This window comes from Equus przewalskii, chromosome 14, assembly GCF_037783145.1.
Source record: "Equus przewalskii isolate Varuska chromosome 14, EquPr2, whole genome shotgun sequence".
NCBI lineage: Eukaryota > Metazoa > Chordata > Mammalia > Perissodactyla > Equidae > Equus > Equus przewalskii.
This window is the reverse complement of record NC_091844.1, coordinates 11,894,531-11,912,588: the sequence shown is the minus strand read 5'-3', so window position 1 is coordinate 11,912,588 and position 18,058 is coordinate 11,894,531. Positions and strand designations below refer to the sequence as shown.

The 18,058-nt window shown below is 47.6% G+C and overlaps 1 protein-coding gene across 2 annotated transcripts in view; it reads left to right on the top strand.

Annotated features, from left to right (window-relative positions):
• FER1L5 (fer-1 like family member 5) overlaps positions 1 to 18,058 on the top strand; it is a 53,718-nt gene that overhangs the window by 22,330 nt on the left and 13,330 nt on the right. For both annotated transcript variants that reach the window (XR_011525886.1, XM_008544380.2), the window contains exons 19-26: positions 580 to 757; positions 12,148 to 12,272; positions 13,122 to 13,222; positions 13,955 to 14,132; positions 14,210 to 14,365; positions 15,546 to 15,677; positions 16,919 to 17,082; positions 17,403 to 17,517. Coding sequence is in view for 1 of the 2 variants with exons in the window: in XM_008544380.2 (XP_008542602.1) it covers positions 580 to 757; positions 12,148 to 12,272; positions 13,122 to 13,222; positions 13,955 to 14,132; positions 14,210 to 14,365; positions 15,546 to 15,677; positions 16,919 to 17,082; positions 17,403 to 17,517 (1,149 nt within the window). In the remaining variant the exon portion in view is untranslated. The remainder of the gene's footprint in view (positions 1 to 579; positions 758 to 12,147; positions 12,273 to 13,121; positions 13,223 to 13,954; positions 14,133 to 14,209; positions 14,366 to 15,545; positions 15,678 to 16,918; positions 17,083 to 17,402; positions 17,518 to 18,058) is intronic.

Below are 18,058 nucleotides of genomic sequence, written 5' to 3'. Positions count from 1 at the left end.
ACGTGAGCTACTGAGCAGACTGGGAGAGTGCAGGAGTAGGCAGAGGTTGGCAACAGAAATGAGAGAGGGGCTCACATGATGCAGAGAGGACCCCGAGCAGATGGGAGACATGGTGGGAGGAGGGGGCTGGAGAAGGGCCAAGAGCAGATGCGCGTGTGTGTGCAACCTCCACCACACACTCCTGCCCACACTCTGTCTCATCCAAGGAGGGCATTTAGGCAAAAAGGAGAGGGATGGGGTGGCCCAACGTGGGTGCGGGAGCCCAACTCAGAGCCCAGCCTGACCAGGGAGAAGACCCTCGTGGCCAGTGTCAGGAAGGGAAGGAAGCAGAGCCGGCTGGGTGGAGGCGGCCAGGTGATGGAGGTGATGGAAGGACTGCCCTTGATCTGCCCTGAATGGGAGTCAAGGGAGGGTTTTGAGGGGGTTCGGAGGTCAGTGGTAGTCTAGCTTACCCTGAAGAGAAGCAAAGACGGCTTTTGAAAGAAACAGGGTACCTCGTCCTTGCCTCCCTGCCTGTGTCTATAGGCTTGTTCATCCTATGGCTTATGTACTGGGAATGTGGGGGGGTTATTGTTTTAGAAGCAACAGTACCGCCAAAAGTATGGGCTGTGCGTCATCTTCCTTTCCTGTACCATGATGCCCAACTTTAAGGACCTGATCCAATTCGAGGTCAGCATCGGCCACTATGGAAACAAGATGGACCTGAGTTACAAGCCTCTCGTCTCAACCACACAGTACAGCCCAGTGATATATGATGGTAATAGTCTGAGCCAACCACAGAGTAGCAAGCATCCATCGCATGCCAGGCTCTGTGCTAGGCCCTTCTAAGGGCATTTGCGCATGGAACCTTCACAGGCATTGTTAACCCACATTAGAAAAACGAGCTTCGGGGGCTGAAGTCACCTGCCAAACACTGCACAGCTAGTAGGTGGTGAACCCATGAGAGTTGAAACTAGGTCTTGACTTGAAGTCATCTCCACTGCATTCCACACTACTATTATATTCACTGCTACTCTGAACCACCGCCAATCCATCCATGCAACTACCATACTCTACTCATCTGCCCACCTTCTTCCCTTTTTTTTTTTTTTTTTTTTTTGCTGAGGAAGATTCACCGTGAACTAAGATCTGTACCAATCTTCCTCTGCTTTATATGTGGATGGCTGCCACAGCATGGCTGAGTGGTGTGAAGTCCATGCCCGGAATCCAAACCCACAAACCCAGGCCACCAAAGCGGAACACACCAGACTTAACCGCTATGCCGCAAGGCTGGCCCCTCATCTGCCCACCTTCTATCCATTCATTCATCCATTCCTCTGATACATACTTAGTGGATAGCTACCTGCAGCTCTCAAAGTGCAGTCCCTGGGCTGGCAGCGTCAGCATCACCTGGGAACTGTTAGAAATGCAGCTTCTGGTCCCACCCCCGTCCTACAGGATCAGAAAATCTGGGGATGCGGACCCACAGTCTGTGATCTAACAAGATAAGCACCTCCAGGTGATTCGGACGCATGCTAAAGTTTGAGAACCACTGCTCTAGAAGAACGCTGTCTCACTTTCATCCTCCCCAGCTTCCCCATCTTGTCACCCATTGAGAGCCTTTCCATGCATCCCTCTTCTCTACCTGGTTTTTTAAGAACAGACTTATTGAAATATAATTCACACACCATACAATTCATCCTTGTAAAGGATACAATTCAGTGGTTTTAGTATATTCACAGAAGTGTGCAACCATCCCCATGGTCACTTTTAAGACATTTTCATCAGCCCAAAAAGAAACCCTGTACCCTCTAGCAGTCACTCTATTTCTCCCCCCATCTCCTCAACCTTAGGCAAACACTGATCTACTCTCTTTCTCTAGAGTTTCCCATTCTGGATATTTCATATACCTGGAATCGTACAATATGTGGTCCTCGGTTATCGGTTTCTTTCACTTAGCATAACGTTCTACTTGTCTTTAAACTATGAAGTATTATACAAAAAGTATATAAAATGTATATAATGTAGAGTTTAAAGAATAAAAGTAAAATGAGTACCCACAAACTCAGCTTAAAAGATAGAAAATTGTCAGCATCTGAGAAGTTGCCTGGACGCTCTTCCCAGGTCCCCTTACCAAGAAATACCCACCACCTGACTCTTGCGATAGTCACACCCTCGCTTTCTTTTAAATTTTTACCACCTATGTATGCAGCATAAACACCATACTATTTTTGCATTTCATATAATGGAATCTTTCCGTCTATATTCATCGGTTTGCATCTTTTGCTCAATGTTAAATTGGTCTGTGTAGCTGAGGTTTGTTTTAATTTCTGTATATAGACCACCGTATGATTTTCCCACGAATTATGAGGTATATGGGGACAGTTAAGTTGTATCTTTGTTTTCTACTATAATAATTTTGTTATAAACATTCTCATACATGTCTCCTGGTCACAAGAGCAAGACTTCCTCTAAATTATATACCCAGGAGCGGAAGAGAAATTCAAAGCAAAAGCAATTCTAGCAAATTACGCTGTCATCAGCATATGGGATGAGAAGTCCTGTCCCTCTGCATTCTCACCAGTACTTGATGTTGCCCAGCCTTTTAATTTCTGCCAATCTGGTGGATAGAAAATGCTCTCTCTCATGATCTTGATTTGCATTCTCCTGATTAGGAATGAAGGCTGAGCCTCTTTTCACAGGTTTACAAACATTTGTTTTTCTCATCTGTAAAAAGCCTAGCAATATCTTTTATCCATTATTCTATGTGGCTTTGTTGTTCTTATTGATTTGTACATTATTTTTTTCTGGGAACAATCTTTTGTCAGACGTGTGTCGTAAAGATCTTCTCCAAGTTTGGGGCTTTTCATTCTCTTCATGGTGACTTTTTATTTTTTTATTGAAGTATTACTTACAAGCAATAAAATGCATGGATTTTAAGTGGACAGTTTGATAAGTTTTGACAAATACATACACCCTTGTAACCACCATGCGTAGGAAGTTCCATCACCCCAGAAAGCAGCATGTACCCCTTTCAGTCAATCTCCCCAACCTCTGGGAGGCAGTCATTGTTGTAACATCTATCACTATGGACTGTTCTGCTCGTGCACACCTTCATCTAAGTGAAATTGTACATGTGGTACTTACTCTTGGTTTTTCTCTGGCTTCTTTGGCTCAGCATAGTGTTTCAGATATTCATCCGTGTTGTTGCATTTATCAGTATTCTCTTCCTTTTTATTTCTGATAGTATTCCATTATACACATATGACAGTTCATTTATCCATTCCTTGATTCAAGTTTTTGGAGTATTATGAATAAAGGTGCTATAAACATTTGAAGGCTTTCTGTGGAAATGTGCTCGCATTTCTTTTGGGTAAATATCTAGGGACGGAATTTGGGTTTTATAAGAAAATACCTAACATTTTTCTAAAATGGTTGTACCATTTTACACCCCACAGCAATGTTTGAGAGTTCCATTTGCTCCACATCCTTGTCAACTTTGGCTATTGTCAGTATTTTTCATTAGAGTCATTCTAGTTGGGTCAAGTTGTACCTGTAGTTTTAATTTCCATTTCTGTAATCGCTAATGATCCTGAGCATCTTTTCATACTCTCATATCTTTCTCTAGTAAAGGGACTGTTCAAGTCTTTTGTCTATCTTTCGTTCGGTTGTTTGTCTTTTTATCTTGAATTGCAAGAGTTATATTTTGCATGTCCTTTGCAGATATATGTTTTGCTAATATTTTCTTCACTCTGTGGCTTGACTTTTCAATTTTCAAGCAGTATCTTTTGAAGATCAAAAGTTCCTAATTTTGATGAAGTCCAATTTATTGATTATCTTTTCTTTTATGGTGGTACATTATGTGATCTAAGAAATATTTGTCTACTCCAAGATCATGAAGCTGTTATCCTGTGTTTCATTCTATGTTTTGTAGTTTTAGCTTCTTTGTTTAGGTTTATAATCTAACTTGACTTAATTTTTTGTATATGGCATGAGGGAGGGGTCAGGATCCTTTTTTCTATACAGACATCCAGTTCAGTACCATTTGCTGAAAAGACTTTTCAATCCCCCATTGAATTACTCTGACACCTTTGCTGAAAATCAATTAACCATATATTGTGGGTCTCTTTCTAGAACCTCTGTTCTGTTCCATTGATCTATTTGTCTATCTTTATGCCAATATCACACTGACTTGATTAGTGTAGCTCTAAAGCAAGTCTTGAGATCAGGTAGAGTAAATCCTCCAACTTTATTGTTCTTTTACAAAATAATACAATTTCTGACTATTTCTATTCCTTTCCATCTTCATGTAAATTTTAGCATCAGCTAAAAAGCCTGCTGGAATTTTCCTGTCTTCTTTTGTTTTAATCGAGTGTTTTTTATTTGTTTTGTTTTTGGTATTGCATTCTATCTCCTCCATTGACTTACTGGCTATACATCTATGGATTATTTTTAATGGATGCTCGAGAGATTACAATATTGATCCTTAACCTATCATAGGCTAACGAGTTATTATACTACTTCACATATAATAATGTAATTATTTAATTAATATATATTAATATAGTTATATCATTTTATACAATGCAGTTATAATAGTATAATTGCATTTTTACCTTATCTTTGTTACACATTATGGAATTGCTTTGCTCATGTTTTGTTTAGGATTTTTGCATCTATATTCATGAGTAAGATTGATCTATAATTTTCTTTCTTGTAGTGTCCTTGTTTGGTTTTAATATCAAAGTTATGCTAGCTTCATGAAATTAATTGAGCAGCATCTCCTCTTTTTACTCTCTAGGAGCATTTGGGTAAGACTGGAATCATCTATTTCTTGAAAGATTGGTAGAACTCACCTCTAATTGTGAGCCTGGTGGGATTTTTCTGCAATAATTTAAATATAGATTTATTTTACTTTATTCAGCTTTTCTATTTCTTTTTAAGTCAATTTTGGTAAGTGTAATTTGTCTAGGAATTTATAAATTTCATCTAAGTTTTCAAAATTTTCAGCATAAAATTGTTCATAATATCTTTAAAATTTTTTATTGTGGCAAAATATATATAACAAAATTTATCATTTTAATGATTTTTACGTGTACAATTCAGTGCAATTACATACATTCACAGTGTTATGTAACTATCACCACTATTTCATCATCCCAAACAAAAACTCTACCCATTGAGCAATAAATTCCCTTTTCCCCCTCCCCCCAGCACCTGGTTACCTCTATTCTACTTTCTGTCTCTATGAGTTTGCCTATTCTAGATGTCTCATATATGTGGAATCATATAATATTTGTCCTTTGCCTGTCTTATTTCACTTAGCATAAGGTTTTCAAGGTTTATCCATGTGTAGAGTGTGTCAGAACTACATTCCTTTTTATGATTGAATAGCATCCCAATTGTGTGTATATATCACATTTGGTTTATCCATTCATCTGTTGATGGACATTTCATTGTTTCCACCTTTCGGCTGTTGTGAATAATGCTGTTTGAATATTGGTATCCAGATATCTGTTTGAGTCTTTAATTTTTAATTATTTGGGGTGTATACCTAGGAGTGGAATCACTGGATCATATGCTAATTCTCTTTAACTTTTTGAAGAAGCACCAAGGTTCTTATTATCTGTTTAATCTCTGCAATATCTAAAAATATCTCCCCTTATTTTATGCTTTGTGGGGTTTGTATGTGTGTGCCTTCTTTCTTTTCTCTTGATAAGTTTTGACAGAATTTTCCAATCTTTTACTATTACAAACAATGCTACCAAGGTATAATCTTATTCATAAGTTATTTCACACGAGTCAGTATATCAGTAGGATAAATTTCCCAAAGTGGATTTGGTCAAAGTGTAGTTGCACCTTGGCAGTTACTGCAAAACTGTGCTGGTCATTTTCCTGTTTGCCTTCAGCTCCTCCAGCAAAGAGAGACTTTTGCATGCTCTGTTCTATATCAAGCTCCATTCTTGCCCTCCTTGCTCTACTCAGTATCTTAGTGGCTGGACACATTCCCAGATTCCCTTGCCGCTGATACAAGGTGAGATACTGTTGTTCTCTTCCCTCCCCTCCCCTCCCCTCCGTCTCTGTCTCTGTCTCTCTCTCTCTCTCTCTCTCACTGGAGGCATCTCAAGAAATAGCTGCATCCCTTCAGAGATCCCAGCTTCGGCTTCCTCCTCCTCCGTGGTTCCAGCCTTAGCTCAGCAGCCCCTCCTCTGCAATGCCACTACTGGTTGGGCATCGCCTTCTCCATGGTTCCAGCACCCTGTGCGGCAACCTCAGTGATGCAGCTGTGGTTGTGCACCTGTCTCTGTTGACACCACTGCCTCCCTTTGTTCCCCCACCCTAGGAGTACTAGCTTCTTCCTCCTGTTACTAATCTCTGAGTAACCCCACTTTTCCCTTTTTGATCTCTTAGATTTTTCAATATATTTTTTAAATGTATTTAAATCCCTCTATTTAAAATATCTAGCATGGTCTTTTTCTTTTCCTGGCTGGCCCCTGACTGATAATCCTCCATAAGTGTTGTGTACCATTCTATACTCCCACCAGCAGTGTGTGAGCGCCTTATCAACAAAACCTGGTATAATCTTTTGGATTTTTTTCAATCTGATAAGTGAAAAATGGTATTTCAGTGTAGTTTTAATTTGTGTTTCTCTCATTACAAGTAAGGTTAGACATCTTTTTATATTTAAAAGTCATTTGTATTCTCTTTTCTGTTAATTGCCTGTTCATATAATTTTCTCTTTTATTCTATTGGGATGTTGGTCATTTTCTTATTGACTTCTAGGATCCCATCATATATTAGGGAGATTAGGCCTTTGTGATATGAGCTGTAAATATATTTCCTATATTTGTCTCATATTTTTGCTTACAGTGTTTTAGGGTTTTTTCCCGTGAAGACTTTTTTTCATGTACTCAAACTATTTCTTTTATGGTTCTGGCTTTTGAGTTATAATGAGAAAAGTCTTTTCCACTCCAAATTTATTAAGGAATTATCTCATGTTTTCTCCTAGAAGTTTTTGGTTTCTTAAAGTTTCATAACTCACACTTTTTCTTTTTCTGATATTTTTTCCCTATAAATCTCTTAATCTTTTTGGCCAGCTGCCCAAAGATTCTTTATCTTGTAAGTCCGGTAACTTCACTAAGATATGTCTAAGTGTTCGTCCTTCTAGGTCAGTTTTCCCTGGCATGTGGTGTACTCTTTCAATATGTAGATTCAAGTCTTTTATTTTGTTAGTAATTTATTTATTGGTAAAATTTACATATCATTAAATTCACTTTTTTTTTTTACAATTCAATGACTTTTAGTAAATTTATAGAGTTGGGCATCCATCACCATGCCCCATTTTAGAGCCTTTCTATCAGCCCAAGAAATCCCTCATGCTTGTTTATAGTCATTTTCCTGTTCCCATCCCTAGGCCCACACAACTACTAGCCTATTTCTGTCTCTTTATATTTACTTTTCCTGGACATTTTATATAAATGGAGCCATACAGTACGTGGTCTTTCACGTCTGGCTTCTTTCACTTGGCATAATGTTTTTAGGGGGGTGGTTTTGGTGAGGGAGATTGGCCCTGAGCTGACATCTGTTGTCAATCTTCTTCTTTTTGCTTGAGGAAGATTGTCCCAGAGCTAACATATGTGCCAATCTTCCTCTATTTTGTATGTGGGATGCTGCTACAGCATAGCTTAATGAGCGGTGCATAGGTCTGCGCCGAGGATCCGAACCTGCAAACCCTGGCTGCTGAAGCAGGGTACGCGAACTTAATTACTACGCCACCAGGGCAGCCCTGAGCCATAATGTTTTTGAGGTTTATCCATGGTGTAGCCTGTATCAGTACTTGATATCTTTTTATTCCCAAATGATATTCCATCGTACCATGTACCATTCACCATTTGTTAATCCATTCATCAGTTGTTGGACATATTTCTACTTCTTGTCTATTGTGAATAAAGCTGCTATGAACGTTTGGGTAAAGTCTTTGCGCAGACGTATGCTTTCATTTCTCTTGGATATACACTTAGAAGTGGAATGACTTTTTAAGAAACTGCCAACCTTTTCTAAAGCGCCTGCACCATTTCACATTCCCTCAACAATGCATGACGGCTCCAGTTTCTCCACATCCTCACCAAGGTTTGTTATTTCCTCTTTTTCGTTATGTTTATTATAGTGGGCATGTATCTCATTGTGGTCTTAATTTGCATTTCCCTAATATCTAATGATGCAGAGCAGCTTTTTCTGTGCTCATTAGCCATTCATATATCTTTTTTGGTGATACATCTATACAAATCATTTGCCCATTTTTTAATTGGGTTGTTTGTCTTCTTGGTGGGTTGTAAGAGTTCTATATATATTCTGGATAAACGTCCTTTATCAGATATATGATTTGCAAGTAGTCCTTGGCTTGTTTCATTTTCTTAATGGTGTCTTTTGAAACATTTTTAATTTGAAGTCCAGTTTTTTTCTTTTATGGTGTCATATCTAACAACTCTGCCTGACCCAAGGTCATGAAGGTTTTCTCCTATTTTTTCTTCTAAAGATTTTACAGTTCTAGTCCTTACATTTAGCTCTATGATCCATTTTGAATTAATGTGCATAAGGATAGCTGACTTTTCAAGCACCATTTGTTAAAAAGCCTATTTTTTTCTCATGTGAGTTTTCTCAAATTATATTTTACAATATCCTGTTCCATTGTTTGGTTTTCTACTTGGGGCTTCGTTTCTGGGTTTGACAATTCTCCTTGGTTTTCTTCTCTGTCTGTCGTTTTCTCCCTAATCCTCTTTGACTCTTCATTTCCATTTTATTTTGGTCCCTTTTCTTATTTCAGTGCCTCTCACGGAATTGTCTGCAGGGTCTAATCTCCCTTGGGCTCCTTTTTATATAGTCTTTTCTGTGATGTGTTTGTTTTCTCTTCTACTTGTTTTCTGAGTTCCTGGCTCACATTTGTCACCTGAGCCCTGAGCTCGCTCTGGGAGTGTATTTTTGCTGGCCCTTTCCGCGCTCCGCTCCCAGCGGGCTGCGCCTCCTGCTGTCCTCTTGCCTTTCGCTCGCCCCCAGGTGGCTTCTCCTGCGCTTCTCCCCTTGAGGCTTCCACAGCAATCACGGTTGCTTTTGGCAGTCCTTATGTGTATTTTGAGTCTGCAGATTATATCTGTCTCTTTGTTTTACTGAAAATGGAGTTATTTTCCTTCTCCTTGTTGCTTTTGTATTCTATCCAAGAGTAGAAGAAAATTGCCAGTGTGTGTCCCCACGCTCTTATCTGAGAAGCCCATTCACGGATAGACATCTTGTTTATCATTCTAATGATTCGCTCAGTGCCAGCGTCTGGAGCTGGTGTCTTCCAACAAGTCTCGGAAGTCATCAGATATTTTCCCTTTGAAAATTACCTCTTCCCCTTGTCTCTCTCTATTTTTTTTTTTTTTTTTTTTAGGAAGATTAGCCCTCAGCTAACATCTGCCGCCAATCCTCCTCTTTTTGCTGAGGAAGACTGGTCCTGAGCCAACATCCGTGCCCATCTTCCTACACTTTATATGTGGGACGCCTACCACTGTGGCTTGCCAAGCGGTGCCATGTCCGCACCTGGGATCCGAACTGTCGAACCCCTGGCCGCCGAAGTGGAACGTGCGCACTTAACCGCTGTGCCACTGGGCCAGCCCACCCCCGCCCCCCAACCTTGTCTCTTATATCTCCTTGAATTCACTCTATCCTCTGTGGAACTCCTCATTCTGTTCTTCATATTTTTAAATCTCTCTTCCCTATTTTTCATCTCTCTGGGATGCATTCTGCATAATTTCTTCTAGATCTTCTAGGAAAGGCCTTGGGTAACCATTCTATTTAAAACTTTTTGGCAGCTCTTTATCCCGTTTCCCTACTTTATTCTTCTCCATAGCATTTTCCCCCATTTGACACACTGTATTTTATGTATTTGTCGTTTTGGCCCCACCATTTTTTAAATTCTTAAGTCAGCTTCTGATTCAAGTATAACCTACCTGTGGGAAAATACACAAACCAAAGTGTCCAGCTCAATGAATTGTCACAAAGCAAGCACACCCACAGACAACGTCAGACCATGAGACATGGTCCTACCCCTCCACCCCCACCAAGAGCCACCACTCTCCTAACCTCCAATTTGTTTTGTCTGGTTTTTAACTTTATATAAAAGAAATCACATAGTATGTAGTCTTTTATGTCTGGCTTCTTTTGCTCATCATTTTGTTTGTAAAATGCATTCACAGACTTAGATGCTGTCGGGCGTGTTGTAGTTCATTTCTTTTCATTGCTGTAGAGGATTCCGTTGTGCAAATATACCGTAATTTATCCTTCTGCGACGGAGGGAGATTTGGGTGGTTTCCTGTTTTGAACTACTTTAAACGGTGCTGCGATGAACATTTTCCTACAGTCTTTTGATGAAGCCGTGTATACCTTTGTGTTGGGTGCATACCACGGAGCAGAAGTGCTGGGTCAGAGTGTGTGCGTTGGTTCTAAGCTGCTCATTTTCTTGCAAGTTTATCTGCGGGAATCCTCTGGGACTTGACTAAAGTTTCATGCTGCAGAGAGGATCTGCCTTTGCTTCCTCCAGTTACCTGGGGCCCTGCCACCCAGAGACCACTCTAAGTCTTCTCCAGACCACACAGGGGGCATGAATGCAGAATGCAACCTGCCTGAGGCCACACGCTTGTGGTGACAAATTTTCAGGAAAATATCCCGCCCCCTCTACCCAGATCCACGTTGGAGATGAGCAAGTTTCCTCTCTGTCTTCTGTACGCTGGATTCTTTCTCGGGGACCGAGGGTTTGTTTTCGGAGCGCCAGCTTTTCGTGGCGTATTGGTTTGCTGGGGCTGTCATAACAATGCACCAGAAACTGGGCAGCTTATAACAACAGAAGTGAGTTCCCTCACAGTTCAGGAGGCTGGAAGTCTGCAGTCAAGGTGCGGGCAGGCTTGGCTCCTCATGGATCTGAGGGAGAACCTGCTGCCTGCCTTTCTCCCAGCTGTTGGTGGCTGCCTGCCCTCTCTGGTGTTCCTTGGCTTGTAGACACGGCCTCTATCCCTGCCTCCGTCCTCACCTGGTGTTCTCCCTCCATCTCTGTGTCCTCACATGGCTGTCACCTCTCTGTGTCTCTCTCCTCTTCTTATAAGGACACCAGTCCTATCGGGTCAACGGTCCACCTTACTCCAGTATAACCTCTCTTCACTAATTACAGCTGCAATGACCCTATTTCCAAATAAGGTCACCTTCTGTGGTAGTGGGGCTTAGGACTTCAACATAGCTTTAGAGGGGACACAATTCAACCTATAACACACGGGTCTCCTGGTAGACCGCCCACCTGGATCAGCGCTAGGCTTTCTTCTCCTGACCCCCTGTGTCCCGCCAGTTGCCAAAAAGAAGCACAAATTCTCCAAGATTTGCCAGAGATTCAGAGGACAAAAGTCAGCTTTGCTTCCACTTGCCTCGCAGACTTTCTGCTTTTACTTGATTTTTGGCTTCTGTGGATTTCTTCCTTTTATGTCAATTCAGCAATAGCTCTCAGAAAAAAGTCCCTTATGTTTCATCCAGCTTTCCCCCTCATTTCAGTAAGGAACATCGCCAGGGAACCCAGCCTGCCATACCCATCACTGTCTATCCGTGTTTGCCCTGCCGACCCCACTCCTCCGCACTGGCAGGCCCCTTACGGTAGACGTCTGCCCACCACAACCAAACCCTGGGGCTCCTCCTGAATCCAGGCTCATTCCTCCTCGGCCTTGCAGACCACCCAGAAGGGAGGCCCTGCCTCGAGGCATGCCCCTGGCCTTGGCATCTCGCCTAAAGCTAAGGGCCGGGGCTCTGCAGTTAGATGCCTGCGTTATGACTACCTGGCTGTGCCACCCCAGGCAACTGCTTCCCACCACTAGCCTGGACTTTCCCACCTGTAAACTGGGGACTTTGAAATGCTGCATGACATCCTGAGCACAATGGATGCTCCATAAGGCTGGCCACGTTCATCAAAGGGCATGAGTTCTCAACTGGCCCCCAGCCCACCCTCTGGTGGGAGGGGTCCAGTTAAGATTATTAGCAGATCAAATCCTTGTGGAATGAAGTAGCTCAGGGAAGGTCCTCCGATGGGACAGAGTGAGGGGAGACCTTCCAGAATCCCTCAGACCCCCCCCACACACATGTGTCTCTCTATCTCAGGGAACATCTACCATTACGTGCCCTGGTACAACACCAAGCCGGTCGTGGCCGTGACCTCCTACTGGGAGGACGTCAGCGTCCGCATGAACTGCCTCAACCTCCTCCACTTCACTCGGGACCGCCTGGTGAGTGGTGCAAGGGGGGTGCATGGAAGGATCCGGATCGTCGATGGGAGATGGGGGAAAGTGAATCACAGTCCTAGGAGACGGTCACTCAGCTCGCTCATGCTTCCCACACCAATTGAGATGGAAGTGCCAGACCCAGTGCTAGGCACTGAAGACACGAAGGTGCACAGACACAGCCCCTCCTCACCATCTGGGAGTCGGACATGCCCATAGTTACTATGCAGTCAACCAGGGCTGCAGTAGAGATACAGGTCCCGAGAGCTACCGGATGGAGAGATTGGGGTGGGGGAGGGGAGATGAAGAGAGGATGCTCAGAGGAGGTATTTGAAAAGGAGGTGACATTGGGCAGAGTCTTAAAGAATGAGGAGTTTGCTGGGGGCATGCTGGGAGTGCAGAGAAGGGAATAATGTGCAAAGCCATGGTGATGTGAAGTTCGGGCGGGCAGGGGCATGGAGGTGTTGTGGAAATAAGGCTAAAGAAGCTGGGAGGGGTCAGATCACAAAAGGTCTTAGGTGTCTGTCAAGGAAGGAAACTACTGAACAGTTTTAGGCAGGAGAGCCACCTGGCACCTCCACCTCAGACATGGCTTTCTCGCACCTACAGAAGAGAAGCCCAGGGTTAGGACTCTGTACTCCTTCACAGTCCTGCCCCATCCTGGCTCCTTCCTTCCACTCATTTCTTCTATTGGATCGTGGGGATCCTAGCCTTGCAAGGGCATGCGACAGCTCTGAACTGACATCCTAGGTTCCTCCTCAAAGGTCCTTGCTGAGAACAGCTGGGGCCACTCAGCCCTGCAGCATGTCCCAGGTGAGCCCCGTGCTCACTCGTCGTTTCTCTCCTGCTGTACAGAAAGCCAATCTGGACACCCTGAAGTCCATGAGGAATCCGAGGGACCCAGCTCTGCTGCCCCATTGGGAGAAACTGCGGAGGGAGCTGGTGGAGGACTGCAAGTAGGAGTGGGCGTGCTGCAAGTGGGGCTGCTCAGGGGTTCAGACCAGGAACCCAGGGCAACCCCCGCCCCTGCCCCCGACCTCCTCGGGAAATATGAGTCTGCTCAGATCGTGGCCCCCGGCCTGAAACCCAAACACCAGAGCTGCTTCTCTCCCATTCAGGCCCCCCGGAAATGGCCCTGACCTCCCCACCCAGCACGGTCTCTGCTGTCCCCACACCCACACCTGATGCTTCTACTAAACCTCCCTCCCTCCCCCCCCCCCACCCCCGTCGTTATCCAGACAAGCAGTGCACCGTCCCGGCCCCGGCCCCGCCCCCTTTCCCCTGCTGCTCCTCCTATCCACAGTGCCCTTTTCAGGACTCTCCCTGTTCTGGAAGGTTCGCTACAAGGCCTCCCCCTGCCCCACACCCCACTTGGATCCTTACCCCTACCCTCAAGGGTTTGTTTGGCCCGTGTCTCACAACACACACCCCTCTCCATGAGAAGGTCCTTGAGCACAGGCCCGGCACACTGTGGGGGCTGCTAGGATTGGAGAGGGATGGACGAGATCCCAGGGGCCAGACCTACAGTGAGCAGGCTTCCTGAGGAGGGGTGGGACAGGCTCCCCGGGCCAGGCCCGCAGGGGCCAGGGCAGGATCTCGAGTCTAGGAAGGGCCCATTGGTGTAGGCAGGGCGGGAGCTGGTGAGATGGGACAGAGGCCCAACCCCCGCTGCCCCGTTCTGGCCACAGGCGCCCTCTGCCCTGCATGACCGATCACCACAAAGCCACCGACCTGGACAGGAAGAGGTGGCAGCTCCGCAGCTTCCTCCTGCAGGAACTGGCCCAAAAGGCCAGGGAAGCCAAGCCCAGGGACATGGTGGCCACCGTGGAGGGCTGGCTGTACCGCCTCAATGCCGTGCTCCCCGAGGTGGGCACTGGACACACTGGTGGGGGAGCAGGCCTTGGAGATGCCCACGCAGGCCTGATGCTCTCCTGCCTCGGCAGCCCCAGGTGAGCCTCCCGGACGTGATGATCTGGCTGATGTCCAAGGAGCAGCGAGTGGCCTACGCACAGGTGCCCGCCCACAGCATCCTGTTCTCCCCAACAGGGGCCCTGTACTCTGGCAGATTCTGTGGGAAGACACAGACCCTCCTCCTGCAGGTGGGGAAGTGGGGAGTCCTCAGGGTTGGCGAGGGCCCAGAAACACCCCAAGGGAGAAGCCCTGAACTCGGGGCAGCCCCCATGACCCTCCCCGAGGGCAGGCCCACTTCCTCTCTCCGGGGTCCTTTACCAGGTGAAATGGGGTTTAAACAGTCTCCAGAGGAAGGCAGAGCCTGTGACCACCAGCATGTGGCTGACACTAAGTCCATGTCTCTCATAAATCTTCCTCAAATTGGTCTCCTCTGTCATCCTCACGCCACACTTGGTTTAGTCCCTTGTCATCTCTCCCCTGGACCACGATTGGGTGCCGTCCAAAATACTTGATGCCTATAGGGTTTGGGCACCAGCCTATCACATCAGATAAGGCTGAGTGACCACCAGCCCAGCCCTGCTTCCAGCCCGCCTCTCGGGAGGCAGATGGGGACACTCCCTTCCTCTCGGAGATGTCCCTGGCTCCCCACTGCCTCTGGAGAAGGCTCGACCTCCCTGGCCCGACCCCAGCCACCGCTCCCTGCATGAACCCTCTTGGGCCCCACACTCTGGGCGTCCCTGCCCCCAAACCTGCCTGCCCTTTGCCCTTTCCACCATCACGGAAGGCCCCTCCCGTGTACATCTGAGCCCTTCTCGTCCTGCAAGAACCACTGAGACTCGAATCCCGGCTCTACAAATCACTGGCTTGTGTGACCCCAGGCCAGCTCCTGACTGTACCCAGGCCTCAGTATGCCCCTGTGTAAAATGGGCCTGGTGATAATGATGCCCACCTTGTGGTGGTCTGGGGGGATCACAGTATGCACTGCACATTCAGCACTTAGCACAGTGCCTGGCACAGAGCAAGCACACGACAAATGATCGCTAGTTCACTGTCTACGTCACCATCATCACTCCTCTGCTGTGGAGCCTCCCCAGGCTCCCTAGGCAGCACTGCCCATCTCCCCACAACCACCACCAGCCTCTCAGTCATGCATGGGGTCCCAGGTATAACCACTCTGGAAGGCAGGAACTCTGCATCCTTCGCTTTTCAGCCCCAGCAGTCAGCTCAGGGTGAGGCCCCTGCTCTGGGGCTCAGGGTAAAGGGGCAGCTGTGTATGACCAGTTGCAAGTGTGTGTGCCCCTCCCTCGCCCACACCCCTGCCCCTGGGGGGACCCGCACCCCTGTGAGGTTAACCTGCCTCTGACTCAGTACCCAGAGGGTGAAGGACCCAAGGACACGCTCCCAGCTCACCTCCGGGTCTGCATGTGGCTCGGCAACGTCATGGACAGCAAGCATCTGCAGCTGCTCCGCCAGGGCGAAGTGGTCGTGTATGCGGAGACGGTGAGCGGGGGCGGGCGGGGCAGGAGGGAGGGCGAAGCTGCAGGGGCCTAGCACCGAAGGTGGAGAAAAGCGTTCCTGGCAGTCTGAGAATTGTGAAAGGGCGTCTGATAGAGAGAGGTCGCAGATGCCACAACCTTGCCACAACCTCACCAGGCTGCCAGATCGGTTCCCTTGTTGACAAGCCACAGGCATGTGGTGACAAAAGGGGCAGCTGAGTGGTCCCCCAGGGCTGGTCCCTCTCTCCCTGGTGGAGGTTGATTGGGAATTTCTCCCAGTTGGCTCAGGGCAAAGGAGGTGAGCAAGGCTCCAACTTTCAGGGAGGCCTTGTCCGTCACCAACATGGCAGCCTGGGACCCCTGCAGACCCCAACTGGGTCCATCAGGCCAGTCTGGTGGTCTCAGGGAGGGGGAGGCCTGGGAGAGTCAGAGGATCAGGAAATGGGGCATCTTCCCACAGAACCACAAACCCAGCGGGTGGGTGAGCAGCCAGCTAGGGACCTCTCTAGAATCAGAGGACGGGAGATGACCTTTGCTGCCCGGGGAGGACATGGCTCAGGAGAAGCCCCTGAGAGCAGAAGAGAAATAAGTTTGAGTTTCGGGCTTTGTAATTTACTGAGTTCAAACGTATCTTTATGGTTCCTAAGTTGCGTGTATCATAACGTGCGTGACCAGCCCTCACGCGGGGCATGGAGATGCTGAGAAGGACTGGGGATTCAGGATGAGGTGCAGGGAGCAGGGACTGCATGCTCAGCAGGGGAAGCTGGAAGCAAAGGCTGAGAGGCAGCAAAGATGTGGCAAGTGGTAGAGCAGGACTGGGCTCCTCAGGGTCAGCAGTGACACAGGGCAACAGGTCACATCGCAGACATTGCCAGGCCCTAACATGGGCATCCACCCGACTCCACCCCTCGGTAGCTGAGCAACCTGGGTAGGGGTGACCTCTGAGCCTCAGTCTCCTCACCTGTGAAATGGGCATGTGAGGATCATAGGGGATAGTTCATGTAAAGCCCTTGGCTGATGAATGCAGCCTGCCTGCGCTGACAGACAGCTGGGGGGAAACGGATGCCTCCTGATAAGTGATGACACAAGCTCCTGGCCCAAGGGCAGGGGCCACAGGGCCCTTTCTTGCCTGATGACCACACTTCTAGGAGGTGCCTGCAGCCCAGAGTTGGGGGCCCAGGGAAAGGCCGATGTCCCAGTGTGTGCTGGGGAGGTGGCAAGCACTGATGGCTTCCCCTCCCCCAGTACGAGAACCAGGCGAAGAATAAAGACCAGTGGGGGCAGCAGGGGCTGTCCCGCTGCCCCAACTTCTCGGACGTCATGGGGCGCAAGGCCCTCCCCAAGGAGGATTTCAAGGCGCCCCATGGATGGCACTGGCAGGGGCAGTGGAGAGTGGAGCCCCAGAGAAGGTAAGGCTGGGGGGTAGGGCCTGGAGCCTGTGTGCCCCTGGACACGCAGCACTGGACTTGACACTTCTTCTCACCTGGGAGGGCTGGTTAGCAGCAGCCCAGAGAGGTGGGCACACGGCCTCTCTAGCCTGGTCCCTGGGGGTGGGTGCACAAGACAGAGGGCCCTGCCTACCACCCTGCCCTGCACGCCAGGCCCTGCTGCCCAGCCTGGCACAGAGCTGGTGGGGCTGCCAGGAAAGGGAGCACTCAGCAGAGGAGGACCCCAGGGTCCTGTAAGTTCGGGGAGGTGTGCTGGGAACTTGGGGTCTCGCTGCCCCCAGACTCCTCCTGGACACAGACATCAACAAGAGCCAGGTGCTGGAGGAGGTGTACGAGAACCAGTACCGCAACACCACGGGGGCCTGGGTGCCAGCAGCTGTCCCCAACACGGACATGGTGAGCAGAGGCCAGAGCTGCGCAGGGGATGTGGGGGGCAAGCAGCGCAAGCAGGTGGGTGCCTTGGAGGCGGGGTTGTCCTAGTGGAAAGAGCACTGGACCATCTGAGCCCTGCCCCCACATGCTGCAGGGGACCCCTCATGAGCACTGATAGGGTTTGTACCCCAAGATGGCGCGTAGGGAGACCTCAAATAGGACCATAAGGAACGACAAAGCGGGGCAGTGTTTCCTTCCCAGGCCTCTTTCAAAGGTTGTGTGCACCCTGGAGGACGGAATCTGTTTGGGGCTAGTCTAAGCCAGCACCGTCCAGTAGAACCTTCTGTGATGATGGAACCATTCTATATCCACGCTGTCCACGTGCAGCTATTGAGGACTTGAAATGTGGCCCTTGTGAGAGGAGGACCTGAACTTTGAATTTTGTTTCATTTTAATTAACTTACATCTAAGTAGCCCCAGGAGGCTGGTGGCCGCTGCGCTGGACAGCGCGGGTCTCGCCCCTCTCCCACACACACTGCTCTCCCTCCACAAGGACAGGGTGGCC